At 33.1% G+C, this 22,816-nt stretch overlaps 1 protein-coding gene across 5 annotated transcripts in view; it reads left to right on the forward strand.

Annotated features, from left to right (window-relative positions):
* Positions 1-22,816, forward strand: part of Sdccag8 (SHH signaling and ciliogenesis regulator SDCCAG8) — a 233,922-nt gene that overhangs the window by 67,880 nt on the left and 143,226 nt on the right. For all 5 annotated transcript variants that reach the window (XM_076832046.1, XM_076832047.1, XM_076832048.1 and 2 more), the window contains 2 exons: positions 4,757-4,891; positions 8,031-8,147. In XM_076832046.1, the coding sequence (XP_076688161.1) occupies positions 4,757-4,891; positions 8,031-8,147 (252 nt within the window). The remainder of the gene's footprint in view (positions 1-4,756; positions 4,892-8,030; positions 8,148-22,816) is intronic.

Genomic DNA, 22,816 nt, shown 5'->3' on the forward strand with positions numbered 1-22,816 from the left:
CTCCTTGCACTTCCCCAATGAGAAAACAAGCAGTCATAATGTTTGTTTGCTCATTTCAGTATTTTACATGTATTTTTGTCCCTTGCCTTCAGGAATCTTCCTTTACCTTCTTTGATCCTTCAGAGTTCTTGATACTACCTACTTTCAGGGGCCACCAAAAGCTTTATTGCCATCTTCTGCATGGGTTCCCATAACTCAGTTTATTGCAAATTCTTCTTGAATTTTTTGCCTTCCCTAATTTATTGAGGCCCTTTCATGTATGATACTCATTGTTTGATTTATTCTTGTCACATTAAAATATGCTTAAAATATATATATTTATTGAATGAATAAATAAATGAATGTCATGTAAGGGTGGGGGTTCCCATGCAATTGGAAAGACAGAGCTAAAATGCTAGAGTCATCACAAGGCATGGAGGGAGGTTAAGTTATGAATCGACTGTTGTGTATGAGTGAGAATGGTATCAATAGCAAAGATCAGCTATTGTTCATACCTAGGCAATTTTTTTGGAGGATTATTTAGTGGAAACCATTTGCCTTCCTAGGTACTTCTACTATACAAAAAGTATGTTGATTTGATAATAATTCCTGATAAGAAAGGAAGAAGGAAGGCTGAAATGGGTCTGGCAATATGCCAGGTGTGTTCATATGTAAGATAACTTTATACTAAGACTAACAATTATTTCATGAATAAAAATGGTAACAGAAATACAGTGTATTTTGGAACCTGAGCCATTTAAGTTTATTTTCCCCAAGAAAACTTTGGCCAGCATTTGATATCAAGATCCTATCCTAAATAAGGTTGTATGACTAAAGAGCCAACATTGATCCTAGCACTGAGGTTAAATGCTTTCAGCAGGGAAAGTAGCTTTGGAGAAAAAAGGATTTAGTCAACCCTAATTTGAGCTTTCTCTGATCTTGGCAATTTTTAAACCTCTCTACATTTCGGGAATAAAGAAAAAGGTTGATGGGCTGAGGATGTGGCTCAAGTGGTAGCGTGCTTGCCTGGCATGTGTGAGGCACTGGGTTTGATCCTCAGCACCACATAATAATAAATAAGTGAAATAAAGGTATTGTATTCAACTACAACTAAAAAATAAATATAAAAAAAGAAAAAGGTTGATAATGCTTATCTCAAGGTTTGATGGAATTAAATGAGATGAGATTTTGAAAATATCATAATGCTCTTTTATGGTAGGAATTGAATAAAGTTTAGTTTGTGGCTATTATACTTAATTTAGAGAAAGAAGTAGATTTATTGAATGGTTTTCTTCTTTCTTGGACCTTCATGTTAGTAAAAGTAGATAGACTTGAATTTAAGGCCTATCTTTACCAGCCAGGCATGGAGGTGCATACTGGTAATCCCAGTGACTCAGGAGGCTGAGATAGGAGAATCCCAGGTTCAGGGTGAGCATTAGCAATTTAGTGAGGCAACATAGCAATACCCTGTCCCAAAATAAAAAATAAAAAGGGCTGGGATATAGATCCGGGTAAAGCACTCTTGGGTTCAATCTCCAGTACAAAAAAAGAAAAAAAAATTTTAATTAAAAACAAATGAAGTCCAGGTTTTTGTTTTTTTCTTGAATGAGCTTTGGTAAGTTACTTAGTTTTTTTGTTTTGTTTTAAATCTCATTTCAGCTAAACTGAAAATCCAATAAAATTTCTTCTCCAAAAATAAAAAAGTAAGAAAATAATGATTTCTTCTCTAAAGGAATTTAAAGGAAAGAGAATATGTATGACACTGCTTAGCAGAGGAACATAATATAGTAGGACAACTAAACATAACATTGTAAGTGCTGAGTAATTAAAGTTAGTGCCATAGCAGCCCTCCCTGCTTTCCTAAAAGTACAAATACTTGAGATCTACAAGGACTTGTAGAGGCTTTCTTTCTTTCTTTCTTTCTTTTTTCTTTTCACTCTCTTTTAAAATTCCATTGTGTTGGAAGCTCTAACAGGACAGGTGCCTTCTATATAGACAGGTTTAAATCATTTTCCCATGAACATTGCTTTCTGTGAGTGTCCTTGGTTGGAATGACTCTCAGATTTGTTTGTTCATTCAGTCATTCATCACATATTTACTTGAGCAAACCCCATGGTCCACACAGTTTCTCAATTGCTTCCCTTGATAATATTCCATTGCTAGAATCTTTAATTCTTGTATCTCAGGTATGAGAATTTCTATTTTGTAACTTATTCAATACACGAGGGACTGCTTTGCAAAAATTTTTTCTTAAGCTCTCCCAAATTGGGGTGTCCTTGTCTCTTCCTTGCCCCTGTCAAAGTTTAAAGAACTTACCTGATGTCAATGCCTTGGACATCCAGCAGTGTTGCAGCTGTGTCTGTGTTACTTCTGGCTCTGCAACAGATGTGGGTGGAGAATCTCCTGCAGTGTAATGCTGACTTCCAGATGGTGGGCATGGGGAAAAAGAAGGTGTGACAACAGGAGGGGAAACCTCAGGAAGTGGGTGACAGGAGGCAGAAGACAGTGAGCAGAAGAAAGAAGTGATGGGTAGCAGAGAGAGATAAGTCCTAAGGAAGGGGAGATTTGTTAACATGCTTTGTAATATAAACTGACTCAGAATTTACAGTTGGCAAAAATAAATGTCTACATATTTGCTTCAAAACTATACAATGTTAATGTTTGCCATCAGATTTATCTCCACATAAATATATAATATGTGGTTTTAAATAGTGGGTCATTGAAATTTGTTGCTATTACATGATTCCAAAAAACATGTCATTACACATTTCATGATATAAATAGTCATGAACTTGAATTCTTAAATTAAGGAAATTAAATTGATATATTTGTTCTGTTTATCTGCTTTTGACTTTTAATTTTAGGATCAGATTGTAACATGTTCAAGGATACTTCATAGATTGTTATTAGTGAAGCCAATTTTATGTGTAAATTTGATTTGTAGACTATCTTTTGATAAGGACATGTAAACAACCAGAAGTCAAATATATAATGCTCTACAATCTTCAGAAAAGTTAATTAATTCATCTACATAAATTGGAAAATAACTACCAGGATTCATTATTTTCCTAAGGGTCAACTTTAGCTATTTAAATAATGCAAAGGCAGACACCTATCTTAGTTTTATTGCAGTAATGCTCTTTATCAAAGCTCTGGTTCAGTGTTGATTTTCTTAAAAATATTTTTTTAGTTGTAGATGGACACAATACCTTTATTTTATTTATTTATTTTTATGTGCTATTAAGGATATAACCCAGTGCCTTACACATGCTAGGCAAGCACTCTACCACTGAGCTACAACTCTAGCCCCTCAATGTTGAATTTTAATCATAAAATTTTACTTATTGATTTCATTTATAGAACTGAATTCACACATATGTCAGGGTACAATATTAAGTTTCAAGTATCATTATTTCCAACTCATTACCAGTTTTTGTTTTAACATATAAAAACTCATAGGAACCCCATCTATTTTGCTGGAGTTAAGGTAGCATTTCTTCATTTTAAAACTGCTAATTCATCAAAGAACTAGAGAAGTTTGACTCACTGGAGCAGAACAAAACATAATTATATACAAAAATCTATAATTAAGTCTAAAATCTAGAAAGCATTTTTAATCCTAAGAATAAAATCTAAGACCAATATTCAGATAGTCCCTTGGAAAAGATACTTATTCTCATTAATTTCTTATCCATTCATCAAATATGGTTCCTTTTAATGAATGTGCCCTTGAGGAACTTCTAGTCTAATGAGGAAACAAGGAGTCAACTAAAACAGTATAGTAAATACTGTGATGAAGGTGCATATACCAAGGTTGTTGTAGGAGTACATACCAGAGTGACATTCAAAATATTACACAACAAGTGTAGCAAGGGAAGTAGTCTGCAAATGGATGCAAGTCAAAAACAAGAGGCATGAGCATCTCAGTGCACATTGACTGGACAGCAACCCTAAGCATGTGTAGGATTGCCTATTTTGTGCTGAGAACTGGAGGTCAAGGAAGGCTTTCAGAAGGCAAGGAGATAATGGATGAACTGAATCCTTCGGGAAGATTAGGGGAGTGCTAGAAAATGGGAGGGCAGATGGAGTTTTACCAACAAAAGAAACTGCAAAAAGCCTCCTCTTTGTTGGTTTTGGGAGAGGAAAGTGGAAGTCATAGTTCTCTCTAAAGTTATATTCCTCTTTAACTCTCCTTTTATGCCCTCCATGTGGGAGAAGGACCTAAGAATTGCTTGATTCCACCATACCACCTTTGATTCAGTTTATAGAAATCTGTTCCATAACTTACTGGTGTGTCTGATATCTGTCCTTGGGATTTTAGCCAAAAAAAATTTTTATCATCTTTCACATCTTACAAAATAAGAGGTAAGGGGAAATGAATAGAAAAAAATGCATATTTAAACTCCAGGATACATTGAAGAGGTAGAGAAGTGGATGTACCCAATCTACAGAGAAATAACTTAAACAGAGCTCTGAGGTTATGCCAAGACTCTATTAATAAAATATTATTTATCAAATTATTTTATTATTAGAATTTTTGTTTCTAGGCTGGGGATGTGGCTCAAGCGGTAGCGCACTCGAGTGGCATGCCTGCGGCCCGGGTTCCATTCTCAGCACCACATACAAAGATGTTGTGTCCTCTGAAAACTAAAAAATAAATATTAAAATTCTCTCTCTCTCTCTCCCTCTCTCTCTCTCTCTCTCTCTCTCTCTCTCTCTCCCCCCCCCACCCCCTCTTTAAAAAAAAAAAAAAAAGAATTTTTGTTTCTTCTTTTAGATGTTGATCCTGTCTCAGAATATTGCCCAACTTGAGGCCCAGGTGGAAAAAATTACAAGAGAGAAGATTTCAGCTATTAATCAACTAGAAGAAATTCAAACCCAGTTTGCTTCTCAGGAAATGGATGCCACCAAGGTACAAAATGATATTTTAGTTTTTACAGAAGTAAATACTTTCTTTGAAATATTTTTTATTAATGTGCAGATCTCTTTTTGTTATTAGAAAGAAGTCTTGAAATTTTTTTATTTCGAGAATATTTAAAGTCTACTTAATGGTCATTTGGCAAACATTTATTTACTATATTCAGCCCTTTTTCTGGTACTGCAAATTCCAAGATGAATTAGATATAACTAATGTCCTCAAAAATCTTAAGAGTTAAGACTTATAAATAAGAGTTATATTACTTTAATTATTAAATATTTGATAAAACTTGTATTAATTGGTGTTTTTGTTTGTTTTTTGTCTAGAGAGCATAAGGTTTGTTTTGTTTCACAATTTTCAAAGATATCCACTTGAAAAGTATACTTAACATAAAAATTTCTCCTATTCTCTAGCTTCCAAAATGAAGATTCTGAATCACAAGTTCTTATTTATTGATGTTTAAGTTCATACATTCAGATTTCACAGCATCTGTGTTATGGGCATCATTAACTTCTGAACCCAGAATTAAGTTGTTTGGGGGTCTTAACTGGATAAGGTTAGCAAGATCCCTATTTTAAGAACTAATAGAAGTTCATCAAAATTTCAAGTCAGTTTCTTTCAAACTAAGAAACTAAATATGGGCATGCATAATATAATAAATCAACTTATTTTTCACCACAAAATACACAGATAACTTGTTTAAAATGCATAACCTTTCTATATTTTCCTAAATTGTTAACATGCTGTTATGCCATTGTTGCTTTATAATTCAGTATTTAGAATTTATTTTAATTTATATATTTTAAAAGAGCCATTTCCCCTTTTTTCTTTAATTTCTGTAATTCTCCATTTGCTTTCTAGAATTCAAACTAGCTTATGTAGAAATTGAAGGAACTTATATTTGCCAGTATACCTCCATGTGTTTGTGTGGAGATAGGAGTGAAGGTAAAGCAATTGATGAGAGGCATAGAAATAATTAAACTTCTTAATTGGGGCTGGGGATGTGGCTCAAACGGTAGCGCGCTCGCCTGGCATGCGTGCGGCCCGGGTTCGATCCTCAGCACCACATTCAAACAAAGATGTTGTGTCTGCCGAAAACTAAAAAATAAAAATTAAAAAAAAAATAAACTTCTTAATTGTAAAAATAATGAAAACATTTAATTTGTAAATTAGAGTTATGGGTGAAATCTATGGTAATTATTTTCAGTTCCTTATAGGGAAAAAACTTTCTGTTGAAAATGGTAATGTAAATAATGAGTTTTGGGCTCTAGAGCTATCCAAAAGAACATAAATCTAAGAAGTGATTAGAACAAATAGGCTTGAGATTGCTTTCAACCCTGAGATAATATAACTCTGGTTCAGTTTAATTTGTTGACTTATTTTAGATGAAATTTAAGTGTTATGGATAAACATAGCAAATGCTAATCTGGAAGTATTAAGGAAACTTTAAAAGAAACATTAAGGAATAAAATAATGGGACTTTATGCTTAAACATTTATTATATATTAAGCTTATGCCAGGGGTGGGTTTTAAATATTATGGTTGTATAATTATTATTTTTTTATATTATCAGTTTAAGATTTTTCCCACTTCATTCATAGATATAAACCAAATAGATTACAATAGTAAAGAATTTAAATAGAAAATAAATTAGCACCCTGTATTTTTTTTGTCATTCATTCTTAATTTTTAATTTTATTTAGTTATATAATTAAAAGCTTTTTATAAATTTATAATTTTTTGAAGAAGCAGCTCTCACATATTGATGGCAACTGAATCTCTAGTGAAATTTTTTATTTGTAATTTCCTTTCTATTTTATCTTCTGCGTGCCACTGAGGAAAAGCTTATTGACTTTTTTTTTTGTCTTATCTGAATAAATTTGAACTTATATTAGTTTAAATTTGAATATAGGATACCCATATATTTTATACTTTAGTATATTCTAATAACTCAATAATGATGAAACTAATTTCTAAAGTTTTCAAAATCATTATTTTTGGAGAAGTACCAAATGGAAGTTTCAGGCAAGTATTACCATTTTATTTATTTATATATATATATATATATATATATATACACACACACACACACACACACACACACACCACACACACACACACATATATATGTGTGTGTGTATGTGTATATATACACATACACACACGCACACACACACATATATGTATTCATATATAATTATATATATGTTATAATATATAAAAACCTCTATATATTAGACAGACTTGTGATTTAATCACTTTCTCTACAGATTCTCAATTATCTCAAAATGCCTATAATTTATTAATATTTATCTACTAGCTTCATTTTCTATCTTTCTATGTCTGTAGAGACCCTGAATTGGGGGAAAAAATAACAATTTTGTAAAGAATGATATACAACACTTTTAAGATACTATGTATGCTTATTGTTTATCCATGTATTAAAGTTATTGCATTTAAATGTACATTTTTTCTTTTATGTATGTTTTGACAGAAAATATTTCTTGAGTAGTATTGTGCAATTACTATAGTAAGATTGATATTATCTAAAAAGTTAAATACTGAGTATTTTACACCTAAATATCAATAATAGACTATAGTCTATCAGCAGAGAGAAAAAAAACCTTTATAAGTTTCCTTAAATAAAAGCTTGACAAAATTTTTATAAGATAAAGGAATATTTAACCAGAAATTTTTCAGTAAACAGTATAGCTCAATGTTTTAATTACTTATTTTACCTAACTAAAAGTTATATGATTGTGCATTTGAATTTATAATATTCTATTAAAACTGCTATTTTACCTAAAATAATCTTGAGCACATTATTTAGCTTTATTATTTATGCACTTCTATTTCTTTAATTTTAAACTGTTAAACTGAATATACCTGAATTGTCTATAAATAATAGCAAGAAATAATAAAAAATATTATAAAGTTAAGAGGTGGTCTTTTTGTTATGCTGAATTGTATGAAACTTAGCAGGCTATACTGAATAGTCTAATAAAAATGTCAGTTTTAGAAAAGTCCTATTGCATTTTATCTCTATGCCCTCTAGGGGGCACCAAAAGATCTAATTGCAAGCATAGCCTGGAAAATTCCAACAGCTACTGATTTAGGTTTTATAATCTAACAGGTGTGTGGAGAAATGCGTTTTCAGTTGAATAAAACCAAAATGGAGAAAGATGAGGCAGAAAAGGAGCACAGAGAGTACAGAGCAAAAACTAAAAGGGATCTTGAAATTAAAGATCAGGTAAGAGATGACACAAGAATAAGCAGCAATTAAAGTTAATAACTAACATTCTTTCTGAAGTTGATGGTGTTATCCCTAAATTATTTATTTCTGTTACATTGTTTCTAACTAATGCAATGATCCAGTTTATACTATTAAAAGAAGTTCATTTATAGTTGCCTAAAATTATCACCTTTCACATGAAATGGTGAGAATACAACTGCATGCATATAAAATTCCAATTTGACAGGTCATAAATATACATTTGGATATGTATATCTATTACTTACAAAAGTTTAAGAAATGTTCTAATGCAGAGTTTGAACCTAAAATATACGTAAAGTTCTTGAAAGATGCCAACTTGCATCCAATTTTAAATGAAAAAGTTTAAAATTTGTAAGATGAGATGAGTTGATATGTAAATATGTCAATCAAATTGATTGTTGGCAGAGAAAATCCAGTTTTAACTAAGATAATCATGAATACGTTTGCTCAGGAAGCCTAAATACTGTGAAATTAGAAATGTTGGGCGGGAGTGCCACTTACTTCGATTTCAGTTGAACAGATGTTTTATGTTGTAACTTTGTTGAGATCATACAGAGACTCCAATTTTAATTGACCATGTGGATAAAGTTTTTAGAGAGGCAGTTCTAATAAGCTGGCTTTTCATTTTCTATTTTTATGTTATAGTAAAGGACATTGAAGATTTGTATTCTTCATGTCCAATGAAATCAGGCTTTATTTATTCTATTAAAAAATAAGTTTGAGTTCTTACTGTCAGTATCTTAAAGGAATCACTATAAATCAGAAGTATATAGCTCCAAGTAAGTTTTTTTCAAATACATTTCTAACTCAAGGCTTTTATCATATTTTCCCTTTCAGCCCAATTAACTATTTATTACAGATGACCTAAAGACCATTGAATATTAAAAATGGAAGTGATAATACAAAAATTGTTCAAGTTGTGACTGAAATTCTTATTAATATATTAAAATGTAGACAATCAAAATAAAATTCTTCTTTTTTTTACCACTATAATCAAAGTGTTAGAACAAGTTTTACATGTCTAGAGGATTTTTTATTGTTAACATATACAAATAAAGCAACTGTTTCATTTCATCCAGTTGAGGGCGTGCCTGATAGTGGAATGGAAAATGCTTTCTATTAGGGACTGAAGGCCTTGGATTACTGAGTCAGAAAGAGAGAACTTTCTTTCCTAATGTATTATAATTTTCAAGTTATATTAACATACTTACTAGCATTATGAAATACCTTTTATATTATAGGGCATTCTGCCAGCATAATATTTTGGACTAACTGGGAAAATACAGAAGCAAAGAGCCTCTGAGCTATTTTAAATTGCAGTATAATGTTTTAGAGGAACAAAAAAGGAGTAATACAAGCAAAATATTACCTATACATGAATAACTTGTTTAAAAGTATTTGTAATATTTGTCTTTAGCACTACATTTCATTCTAATTAACCAGTAATAATATAAAGGCTGAAGTTGCAGGATTTCATAGAAGTTTTCATTTGCAAACATTTTCTGATAATAGTGAACTATTAACAATTTTCATAATTATTTTTAGTGATACATTTTTAGATGGAGATATGCCTAAGGTTACTAGCTAGGAATAAAATCTGTGAACAGATATTTGTGATGTGATGTACTTGTTACCATTTTTTCTGGGACAGAATGTTGAGGAAATCTTATAGGTACTCTTTGTAACTATTTTGTATTGAATAGACAGTTTTAGAAAAGAGAGTAGTGGTGTCTCATTCCCTGGATGATTTGGAGTAGCAAAGCAGCAATTGTTCTTTGGTCTTTCAGCCATGACCTGACCTTCTGTCTGTAAGACCAAAGAGCTATTTTGCTTGGCCACCATCTGCACTCAAGAGAGAAATTTACATTTAACTTTTAAAAGCTGGACATGTTGAGCATTTATATGAAATACCTAGAATAATATAAAGTATATTTAATTTTAAAGTATTATATATCATATAATTCAGCATAACAAGAAGACCATCTCTTAACTTGCAAACAGGTGTCTTTATAATTTAGTCATTTTATTCATATAGTTAATGTGACCACTTGATAGGTTTTTAAAGTAGGTAGGAAACTGTGAGATTGGAATGTAGTGAGAACAAGAGCTTTTTTAATGTCTACAAAATAGGACAAATGGTTGACCACCAAAATAATTTTCCTTGTGAGCTGAGTCTTGACTCTGGCATAATTAGAAGGAAAGGTTAGGAGAGTAACAATGACAGTTTCTTCCACCCGCTTTCTTCTTTTCTGTTTTTATATTGTGTCACAATCCATGGGCAGTTTATCCTTCTTATCTCCTTTGTATTTTTGATCTTAGAGAATGGTCAGACTCAAAAGATGTTTCTTACACCAAAAAAGCAAGCACACACACACAACAACAACAACAACAACAATAACAATAAAACCTTTGATACAGAGGAAAATGAAAAATCTGTGACTTGGTTTTTAGATTTTTATCAGAACTTTTCGTAGGCAACAGGTATATATACACACACTTTCATGGGAATTTTAAAACAAATGAGGGCAAAAGGAATATTAGAATGAATCCCTGCATTTTCATCACCTGTGTTTATCATTTACCAACCCCATTCCATCTATTTCAGATTTTTTTTCTCTCAATTCCTTTGTGTTTATAGTTGCCACCTTCAACTTTTGTCACCATCATTTTCTTTTCCAACTTCCTCTTTCCCTGTCTTCTTTCTCCACCTGTTCTTTTTGCAGAAATATTTGAATTTAATCTCAGACACTGTATTTGTTATTTTGCCCACAAATACTTTAGTATTCATTAATTAATGATGTTTTTAATATAATCACTCTGGCATTATTTCAGCAAATAAACCAAATGCTTTAATATGTTGAGCTGGGGTTGTGGCTCAGTGGTAGAGCCCTTGCCTAGCATAAGTGAGGCCCTGGGTTCAATCCTCAGCACCACATAAAAATAAATAAATAATAAAATAAAGGTTAAGTTATTTTAAAAAAGAAGATCCCTTAATGTCAAATAATGTCCAGTTAATTTTTAAAATTATTTGCCTCAAAAAGGTTTTTTTCAAATCAGGAAAATAGGCATGTTTTTATATATGTAAATACTACAGTACTGTCTTCTTTAAAGGGATTTAAAGGCAGCTGTGAGTAAAATTTTAACTTTCCTTGTTGTTTATTATATTTCATATGTAACATTTGACTTTGCTTTATATTTATAAAATTACTTATTATTCTTAAGGAATACGAATTAATCTACTCGCAAACTATTTGAGGAAATGGCTACCATGCAGAATTCATGATCATGTCCCAAAAGGAGCTCCTTGGAGTCTAAAACCCAAAATACATCATTTCAAAGCCTTAATAGTTAATATTTAGAAGTATTGCAGGAAGCCATGGCATTGTAGGGGTTGATTAATCTGAAATGAGAAATGTGGATGTGGAATTTTCTGTGTCTGTATCCATTTCGGTAAATGAATTTCAAAGCTAATCTTTTATAGCTGCAAATCTTTCATCAGGGCCTGATGCACAGTGAAAATACAAACCTCTTTGTTTAGAAAGCAGGAAAAACTGATGTTAAAGTGACTAAAATATAAAACTTCTTTCTTTCTTCTTAGCTTTGCCAACCCTTTGGTTTTTTATGTGCTATTTAATTTCAAGTTTTCTCCAGTACAGGGATACACATAGGGGAGTGTAGACTTCTTGCAGGTACCCTGTGACTAAGAGGCACATATGCGGCCAATACGTTTCTGGGTTCTGGTTTCCTCCAGCCACAGGACCTAAACATCATACTCTAGTGAGGAATTGGGGGAAGTCAATCTCCCTATTACAGGGAGGTCAGACAGGTGACCCCCTTACAGATTACAATCTCTACACTGGAACACATGTAGTTCCTGGATCAGGGATAGGCAAGAGGTTCTGCACTGAGTCCACTAATTGTGTGTGGTGCTGCCAGGCTGGGACAGGAATAGTGTGCCAGTGTGTATACACTCAAGCCATCACCCTGCCCCAAGGGGAAGCTCAAATCCAGACTGCTGTGAGGGGCAATAACAGAACATACGCCTCATCCACTGACATCACCTGGTCCCACCCTGGATGGAGGGCAGCATCAGTAGCAAGGGAAAGGCAGGAAAGAAAGAAAAAACTGGAGAGAACACATTTGTAAAGTCTGCCCTAGGGTTGAAGTGAGACAGGGGAAAGAGACCACACATATGAGCTGAGATTCTATTGTCCCATCAGACTTTGCTGACAAAACACATCCAAGATAAAATCACAAGAATTTCAAGACATTGACCACAGAGATCTAAGCTGCAATTGTAGAACCTTTCTAAATAGTACCAGTGTGATGACATTGATCATGTACCCAGGAAGCTGTCATGCCTACAGGGAGAGGCAGATTTGGTAAAGTAATGCACTTAGATATACTCCCATTTACTTATTCAGACATTTATATCTATTTAACATGCCCATGCATACTTAAAGGAGTGTGAGTTAACTACAGCCAACAGGCCAAATCTGTCTTGATGACTCTTTTTACAAACAGGGTTTTATTAGAACAGCTACATTGTTTACATAGTGCCTACTGCTGCTTTCCTGATAGAACAGCAGAGTTAAGGAGATGTGGCAGAGACCATACAGCCCACAAAGCTGGAAACATTTATTATGTAACCCTTTAACAAAAAAAAAAAAAAAAAAAAAAGTTTGCTAACCCTTTCTCTGGGTATGGAAATATAACTATTTTTAAAGTTTTCTCTGCCTTACTGGAATGCCAAACTTTGTGTTTGAAGACCTATCAGTCTTAAATTATAACTTGATGGCTTTAGAATGTTTTATAGTACAATAAATGTCCAACATCCCTGGTCTCTTAATCATCTAATGGCATTACCAACTCAATGTATCACTATCTGTTATATCATTATCTTATTATGATATGGATTAATATGTACATGGTTTTGAAGAAGTTATAAAGTACATTATTATTTTTAACTTATAATTTCATTTTAAAGTTTTCAACTTTATTTTTCAAAGAATAGACTGATGATATAGCTTTTCTTACTAGTGTCATATAATAACCTGGAGATGCAGCAATCATTGAGTAGGAAGCACTTAAGTTCAAAATTGTCTTCATAGGGCTGGGGATGTGGCTCAAGCGGTAGCGCGCTCGCCTGGCATGTGTGCAGCCCGGGTTCGATCCTCAGCACCACATACAAACACAAAGATGTTATGTCCACCGAAAAACTAAAAAAACCAAATAAATATTAAAATTTTTTTAAAAAATTGTCTTCATAGAGTAATCAAAGAAATATTTAAGAGTAGAGCACCTATACAAATGAAATAGTTCAGAATTTTTTTCCTGGAAAAATTAGGGCCTAAAAGGATTTGAGAATTGCTCATATCTATATCAGTATGATGCAGCATTCTAATACTGACTTCAAGTATGTGATGTATCAACACAGGAATTATTGCCTAAATTCAATGGACTTAATTGAACTTTTGGAAAAAGTACCTCTACTTTCTATGGCTCTGTGTAAAGATGAGAGGAAATCCTGAAAGTTCTAAAAGTTAGTCTGATTTAAGGCCAGAGAAATAAAAGGAATAAAAATAAAGAATTATACCCCTTTAGTTAGAAAAGATTGAAACATTGCTTCACTGTCTTCAAGGATTTGACAGATTCTTTCAAGATCACCTGATCTTGATCTTCAATCCGGAAATAACAAGAAGAAAGCAATTTAATCACAGCAACTGGAAACCACAATAGTCAGTCTGAAATAAGCCTTTTCTGACAGTGAGAAGATTGACATAGATTGCTGCCACAGTCCATGGGACTTTCTTCCCTGAAATTTTTTATTTTAAATATTAGCAACAGTGTGACTTACTTAAAGACCCAGCTATGGACTGCTGATGTCCATTGTCTTCTATTTGATTCTAGAAATATTCTAGCAATAGATCATCCTGTTAAACATGAATAATAGCAGTGTTAGTCTTTTCTACTAGTAACTAGCACCTACAGATTAAAGTAAAATCTTATTCGTTTTTATTCTCTGCTTTGTGTCTGTAAAGCTGTATCCTCTCTTCAAAAGGCTGAGATAATGGATGGATTCTCAAGAGCTAGACTTCAGAGACTTATCAGCTACCACCTACAGTCTCACTTCTCTCTCTACAAAATGACTGGGAGGGGGCCACTTGGGCATGCCTTTGGCACATGTAATCACTTGGTCCTGGTGATGACAGAGCTGCTCTCCAGTGTTCTTCACACCCTCTTTCAGTGCTGTAGGCTTAGCACATTCCTGTCCCTGATCTTCATTCAAATGACAGCAGTTCCCAAGGGCGTGGCTTTCCCAGACCAATATTCTAGACACTGGGACAGGGTGAAGAGTAATAACTAGAAGACCAGGTCCTGCCCTTAGGGAGTTTATATTCTAGTTGAGGAGTCAGAATACACATTTGAACATGTCTTGAGAATACTTGCAAAACAGCATATCGACAAGTGCAAATTAATGTAGTGTGAACTTCGTGCTGGATACAGCCCATGATAGGGAGAATCTGGTTCCATGTGTGATGCAATAAAGCTCTTTTTTTTAATAGCATTTTCTCTAAGTATGCCCTGAAGCATTGTTAAACATACTTATATAAATTTGTGTTCTTATCACAGCCTAACCAAGAAATCTAAGAAATTTCTTCAGCTTGGTGTATGTCTAATAAGTCAATTTCTTTTGTTCCTGTCCTGGGCAATACTTGAGTGACAAAAAAGAATTTATTGGATTATGAAAATAGTTTTAAATAACTCTACTTAACAAAAGTCTTAAATTATTGAACTTGTTATTTTTCTTAAACATCATGCCAAGTCAGTTTCTTCCATTTTAAGTCATCATTGTGTTGGTAAAATCACAAAATTTAACAGTAAAAAAGTGAGTTTGATATATTATTTTTAATGCAAGGGAATAGTTCCAAATCAATCCAGTGAATGATTCAAAATTGGAGATTCTTGGGGCATCTAGCATTTAATACTTGCTAATGATTTGAGCAGTTGTTTTTGGTGGTAGTATATATATATATTCATAGAAACATTATGTATAAGTTCATATGCTCAAAAAAGAGACTGCTAATTTTTACTTGTAATTGGATTTTCTAGGAAAGATGATAATTCTATTCCCCATAATAATTTATTTTTAAAAAATGGAATAGATAAGCAGAAACAATATATCTTAAAATATCAACCTATGTCTATTTAGAGGATACAGGCACAAATAGGAAACAAAATATACCCTTTTAGAAATAATATGCTTATGGAATAAATATTTGGAAATGTTTGCCTTTGCATAGGAATATAAACTGTGAACTCTCAGAATACTTTTGTATTTTAAGGAACATAAGGTTCTATTGCTGTTCCTAAATAAATGTAATTTTTACTGTGCTTTCAATTTCAATGGATGATAAACTTTTCAGTCTTTTAAAAAATATCACATGCTTATTTTGACTTATCAGGCTATCCTCCCAATCTTATAGGTACCAACTCTTCAATTCTGATAGCTATCAGGTGGCAAAAGTTCTTTGAAGGTGTCCATGCAGCTCAGAACTAAGAGGCACTAGAAATAGGACAGCTACATCTGCTTTTCGTATAGCCCAGAAATATTAGTACCAATATCCAGTGTTAATATTACTAATTATTACATGTGTACATAGTTTAAAACAATGTTTATTGTATAAACATAAACACATTAACAGAAGGCAATAATTTTATCATGCAATAAAGCAAATTGTTTTCATCTTTCTCTTTTACCTTCCACTTTTTGTACATATGCATATGTAATATTTGCAAGTAGTAAATACATCCTAGGTATAATTTTGGCTTTTCCTTTTTTAGCTTATAATATTATTTTAAGCATTTTTCTATGTTGCTTCTTACTCTTCATAGTGATCATTTTAATATGGTCATTTATGTGTACTTTTAAAGGAAAGTTATAATAGGTGAAATTTTGAAGAAAACAATATTATAAATTTTGAAACAATATTATAAATTTTGCACTAAACTTCACTTGTTGCTTTAATTCAACAACAATATATTATGTGCATTGTGAGGTTTATAATGAATTTCTGTCAAAAGGGAGTACACAACACAGATGTGCAATTAAATACATGTCAAAGGGAAAATAGTAACTATCAGCAAATACAAAAGGTCTGGGGATTTAGAAGAGGGAAAGATGATGTCCTGTGGGATGATTATGATGTAGCCCAGGTCATGACATAGCCCAGCATAGCCAGGAGAGGAAGACATTTGTTTAGAAAGCCCAACATGGGAGCTTAAGCAAAGGAATAGGGAACAATAATGAAAGAGGATGCTTTCAAAGAACATTTGTATCTTTCCATTCTTTAATAACTGACTTCAATATCTCAAGTGTCACATCTTTGTTATTTCCTATAGAAAGTGGGTTTCTACAATTCTCAGAATCTCAGTATAATTTTCCTGTTTATAACATACTCCAGGCCTATAGTCAGGCACAAAAGTCATATTACATTTTGAGAATGTTTGCATCTGTTTTTCATTTCCTTTGTATTATTCTCTGCGTAATGGAGAACAGGGTTGTTTTGTTTTTGTTCTTTGTTTCTTTTTGTTCCTCAAGGCCTCTTAGGTGCTGAGCAAGCACTGTACCACTAAGCTACACTCCTAGAATCCCCTTCCCTTTTCTTGAGGAGTCTTACCTGTGTTGCCTGAGCTAATCCCTAACTCTTGGGCTCAAGTGATTTCCTGCCTCAGCCTCCCAAATAGCTAGGACTATAGGTGCACACCACCACATCTGGTGGAAAATTTTTAAATTTTCAAATTTCAGATAACATTCAGTAAAATATCATTTTATTATGAATGTTAGAGTCAAGTAGGATTAGTTTCCTATACATACAGAATTGACAATTAGATGAAACACAGATTATACTAGATACTTCTTTACCTATGAACCATGGGTCCAAAGACTTGACTTTTCTTTCCTTTCTTTCTTTCTTTCTTTTTTTTTTTTTTTCAGGGAGGTGGGGGGTGCTGGTGATCAAATGCAGGACCAGCACATGTTGAACATATATTCTACCACTGAGCTACACTCCCAACCCAAAGACTTGATTTCTTGCTTTGGCTTCACAACTAACTTTCTAGGCATAATTCACAGAGCCTCAGTTTCTTTCCTAGTGATCTGAGAAGCTTAGACAAATGATGGTTAAGGCTTTCTCTAGTTCTGAATTCTTATATTTCTAGAAATAGGAAATATTTTTCAGCCCCTCTTAATTATGAATTAAGTATTAATAAAATCAATAAAATTACATGGAGTCTCAAGTGTCATTTCATGTTTTCCAGTTCTTTGCTCTCATTTTATAAAAATGAGTCTTCTGTAAGATTGTAAGAATATATTTTTACTGTTGTCAGCAACTGTAGATTGTATTTTCATTATTGTTAATAATGAAACAATAAAATATCTAACTTTTTAAACAATTGAATTTAATTACAGGACAGACAACATTTAATTTTCAATAGGAATTGAAGCCTCATTCTAAATTAAAAATTCAATTCTACTGGAAATATTATAAGTACCAGCAAACTGTGAATGGAATTTGGGGGTAGGCAGCTTTTGCAAAACTTATGGAATTAATTATTCTTGGCCAGAGTTTCTCATATGTGTGAACTCATGGTTATAGGGAATATATCAGTAGACTTTTATTTTTAAAATGCATCATTAATAGGTATTGCTTTTACTTTCTGTTCTCATCTGTACTCTTATAAATACAGCCATGGAATGAAATTCTGTGACAGTTCTGGACACAAATGAACCAGAATGTAATCATATTACATTTTTTTAATAATCAAAAAAAAAAGCAGATTTTAATTTCCTTAGAGATTTGTCATCTCTCATCACATTTCCCTGACCCTCACTGAAATCCAAACATACTGCCGTAGACAGAGATTCTAGGTACAACTCTAGGATGCTCTTGATTATTAATAAATTCCAGTGTGTTTAGATTTTCATAGTACTCTTATTAACAGATGGTCAATTTTGTGTTATCCTTTTAGGTATTAGCATCTCTACTTAATTAGATAAGTTAGGTATTTAGGGAAAAGATAAGAAAGCTGCAAGGTCTTTATTTCTGGCCTGCCTTCTTCCATCCCTGAGAATTTCTGGAGCTCCCTATGAAGAATGGAAAGCTCTTCTTTGTGTGGTATCTGTCCACTTACAACTGAATTTCTGTCATCTCTCTCTCCATGATAAGTCATGCAAGTAGTAGCATTAGCCATCTTCATAAGTCAAACTGTGATTGGAAGTTCCTGTTAACATACTCATATCTTTTTAAAGAGAATAACAGTCAAGGGGAAGAGGGAGGTAAAAATAAACTTTTAGGGAGACTGTAAGAAGATGGAGGAGAAAGAATTGTTCCACTTGAAAAGATTGTCCCCTCATTGCAAATGCTGTATTTTCTGTTAGACTCTTCTTCAGCTTGTCAGAATTTTCTGCATAGAAATTCGAATTTACTCAAATCGAGAGGCAATTGTCATTTCTTTGTTTGTATTAGAAGAAACTTTAGAGTGTTTTTTCAACTTATCTTTCCACCTAAATTTATATAGAATAAGAGCTGTCAGATGTGTATAGTGATTTAAGCCATACAAGTGTTTATAACAAGAACCAGATATGTTTTAGCCTAAAAAATGAGTCAAGTGTTTCATCAGCTATCCTTTACTATAGTATGTACCTGAAATAATGAGCTTATACAGAGAAAGGGTTAATTGTGACTCAATAGTTTTAAAGGCTTCCATCCATGATTGGTTATTCCCACTGGTTTAGGCCTATAGCAAAGCAGCACATCATGGTGGAAGCACATGGCAGGAAAAAAAAAAAAATCACATACCTCATGTCAAGAAGAGAAAAAGAAGGAGACAATAGGGTCCCAATATCCCCTTCAAGGACACACCCCTAGTGACCAGAAGACCTCTCACCTCTCATCTTAAAAGTTCCACCACCTCTCAATAATACCACATTGGACACTAAGCCTTTAACATATGGGCTTTGGGGGAATACTTAAGATCCAAATTATAGCATTAAGACAAACTAATGGATAGATAAAATATCTAAATCTATACTTTAAAATCTACATGTGAATACATACCTTTTTATATCTTACTAATCTGTAACCAAAAAGTATGATTGTTCTTGGGCAGAGACTAAAGTTTGAAGTGTTTAAATGCTGAATTTGAAATACCTTAGTCTTACTTCAACAGCTAAGAAGAGCAAGAAGGAACCCATAATTGCCTAGCTATAAAATCAAGGAGAGACTAGTAGAGGAAAAGGAAAATAGTAGGGAGGAGAAAATGGGAAAGATTTTAGAAGAAGGCATTATAAAAATATTTACACTAAGAAGAATTGGACTTATGCTTCTACGTATGCTTCTTCAAAATCGACGATAACTCAGAAGAGGCAACCATGACCATGGATCCATCAGCATAATCCATCAGTATTTTCAGAAGGGTAACTCAACAATAGACTTCTTTTTTAAATTTTATTTTTATTATTTTTTAGTTGTACATGAATATAATACCTTTATTTTATTTAATTTTTTATATGGTGTTAAGGATCAAACCCAGTGCCTTATACATGAAAGCAAGTGCTCTACCACTGAGCTACTAGCCAGCCCAACAATAGGCTTCTTAAAACTATGATTGATATAACCCCTTCTCTCCTACAACTATTGTTGGTAGCTTGGAGTTTTTTAAGAGATGTTTTTTAGCTACAGCAATAAAATCTATGAGGTTGGTTGGAGATGTATCTCAGTGGCAGACCATTTGTCTAAAATGTGAGAGACCCTGAGGTTTGATCCCCAGAACTGCAAAAATATTTTTTTTAAAGAAGGCAACTTATATTTTTAGTCTCTCCTATTTCGATGGCCATGTGTAAAGGATTGAAGAGACAGTGTCAGAAAATAAAGAATGATGCCTTGATGTAAAAAAGCCAAAAAGACTAATCACTTAGTTCATTTCCTCATTTTATAGATGATTCAACTGTGGGTAAGCTGAGGATAATTATCTTATTTCTATGCATTCATCTATTTAAATAGTAGACATTGATAATATTTTATGTCACATATAATAAATAAGCACAAGGACTGCAATGAGAAATAAAATACATTTATTGGCCAGGTGCAGTGACACACGCCTGTAATCCTTGCAGCTCAGGAGGCTGAGGCAGGAGGATTGTGAGTTCAAAGCCAGCCTCAGCAACAGGTGAGATCCTGTCTCTAAATAGATTACAACACAAGTCTGGGGATGTGGCTTAGTGGTTGAGTGCCCCTGAGTTTAATCCCTGGTGCCCCATCCCCAAGTTTATTTATTTATTATTTATTTATTTTTTTCTCACAACTCTTATAAACTGGTGAGGAGGTTAAATGCAATGACGGCTAAGTGGAGAGGGAGGCCTCCTCTAGTAGGAGAGGGGTCAAAAAGATTCTACATATTTGTAGTCAATTGATTTTTCAACAAGGATAATAAGAAAATTCAATTAGGAAAGTATAGTCTTTTCAATAAATGGCACTGGGAAAACTGAATACCCACTAAAAATGAAGTTAGGAGAGCTGCAGATATATCTCAATGACAGAGTACGTGCTTAACCCTTGATTCGATCATCAGCACCAAAGAAAAAAAGCAAAAGAAAAAAAGAATGAAATTGGATTCCCCACCTCATTTTATATATAAAAATTAATTCAAAACTAATGGAAAGATAAGTATAAGTGTTAAACTTAAAAGACTCATAGCAAATACATAGCTATTACTCTCTGTCACCTTGGGTTAGCAATGATTTCTTAGATATAACATCGAAAGCCCAATACCCAAAATAGAAAATAAACTGAACATTACTCCTACACTTCTAAGGTTCAAAGGACACTATCAAGACAATGAAAAGACAATCCACAGGATGGGAGAAAGTTTTTGTAAATCATGTATCTGATAAGAAACTTGTATCAGGATATATAAAATAAATTAACAATTTAGTAATAAAAGATAACCCAATTTTAGGGCTGAGGTTGTGGCTCACTGGTAGAGCACTTGCCTAGTTTATGTGAGGCACTGGGTTCATCCTCATAACCACATAAATAAATAAAATAAAGGCATGGTGTCCATCTGCAACTAAAAAAAAAAATTTTTAAAGACAACCCAATTTTAAAACAAGCAAATAATCAACATTTCTTCAGAGAAGATATATAGATAGTGAATAAACACACGAAAACATGCTCAATATCATAAGCTATCAGAGAAATATATACCAAAACCAAAATGAGATGCCACTTCATACCTCCTAGGATGGCTGTAATCCAAAAGAGACTAATAATTGTTTAAAAGGATGTAGAGAAGTTAGAACTCTCAAATGCTGCTGGTAGGATTGTAAAGTAGGGAAGGTGCTTTGGAAAACAGTCTGGCAATAAATGTTCAACATAGAGTAATCCTATGACCCAGTAATTCCACTCCTAAGTATATACCCAAGAGAAATGAAAGCTGAGGGGATTAATGTCAAATTAGAGTGACTGCTAATGGTGCAGTGTTTCTTTTGGGGTGATAAAATATTCCAGAATTGGTTGTTGTAATGTTTGCCCAACTTTGTGAATAAAAAAATACATTCAGTTGTCTACTTTTGTTGTATAAATTCTGTGGTATTGAATTATATCAATAAGGCTGCTATTTTATAAAAAAATATTTCATTAGAAAAAATATTGTATAATAAAAGTCACATATTAACCTAGTATGGAGGAGCAGAGAAGGTGGGAAGGGAAGGCCACTTGGGCAAAAGAGTGACTAGGAAAAGGCACTGTCGTCTCTCCAACAGTGAGGGGGGAAAAGGAGGTAACAGCAAATGAATATGGAAAGATGGAGGCCCAGAAAATTGAAATTACTTGCCAGAAGTGGCTGTAAAGTATTTAAAATAGGGTCTGTATCTTATGCAGAAGGCCAATATTGTACCTCATGAAATCTTCACGAATTATTAGACTAGTGCCTTCAAGTAATGACTCAAACATAATTTCTATGAGCTTAGTACTCTCTTCCCTAGTACTCTCCTCTTCATTTTTCATATTTCTCCCTAACTCATTTACTTGGCTAATCATCTGTCTTACCCCATCACAATATTAGCTTCATGAAGGTTTTTCCTCTTCAGTCAATTTTTGACATGTTAATAAAAGCAAAATGTGAATTTAATCATGTTGTTAGTCCACTAAACAACTTGCAGTGGCTTCTCATTTGCATTTAGAAACATAAATTCAAACTTTTTTTCATAGTTTATAAGGTCAGACATAATCTGACCATTGCTGTCTTTCTATCCTCGTCTCACCCATCTTCCTCTGTCTCTATTCACTGGCACCTGAATGTTTTTTTCCTTTAGCTTCTAGACCTGCCAAAGCCTTTGGACAAACATCTACTTTGTATGTTCTCCCACTCTTCCTTTATCTAACAAGCTCTTGCTCTTTGAGTTCCATTTAAAAGTCTCTACTTCTGTACTACCGATACACATTTTACCTGTTATTCTGTCATAGTACTTTGTTTCCTTCCTTTATTGACTCATTATTAATTTTTATTTAATTATTTGTTTGCTAAAAAAAATCTCATCTCTTCTATTGGAATATAAATTGATGGCAAAGAATCTTACTTAT

The sequence above is a fragment of the Callospermophilus lateralis genome, chromosome 13, assembly GCF_048772815.1.
Source record: "Callospermophilus lateralis isolate mCalLat2 chromosome 13, mCalLat2.hap1, whole genome shotgun sequence".
Taxonomy (NCBI): Eukaryota; Metazoa; Chordata; class Mammalia; order Rodentia; family Sciuridae; genus Callospermophilus; species Callospermophilus lateralis.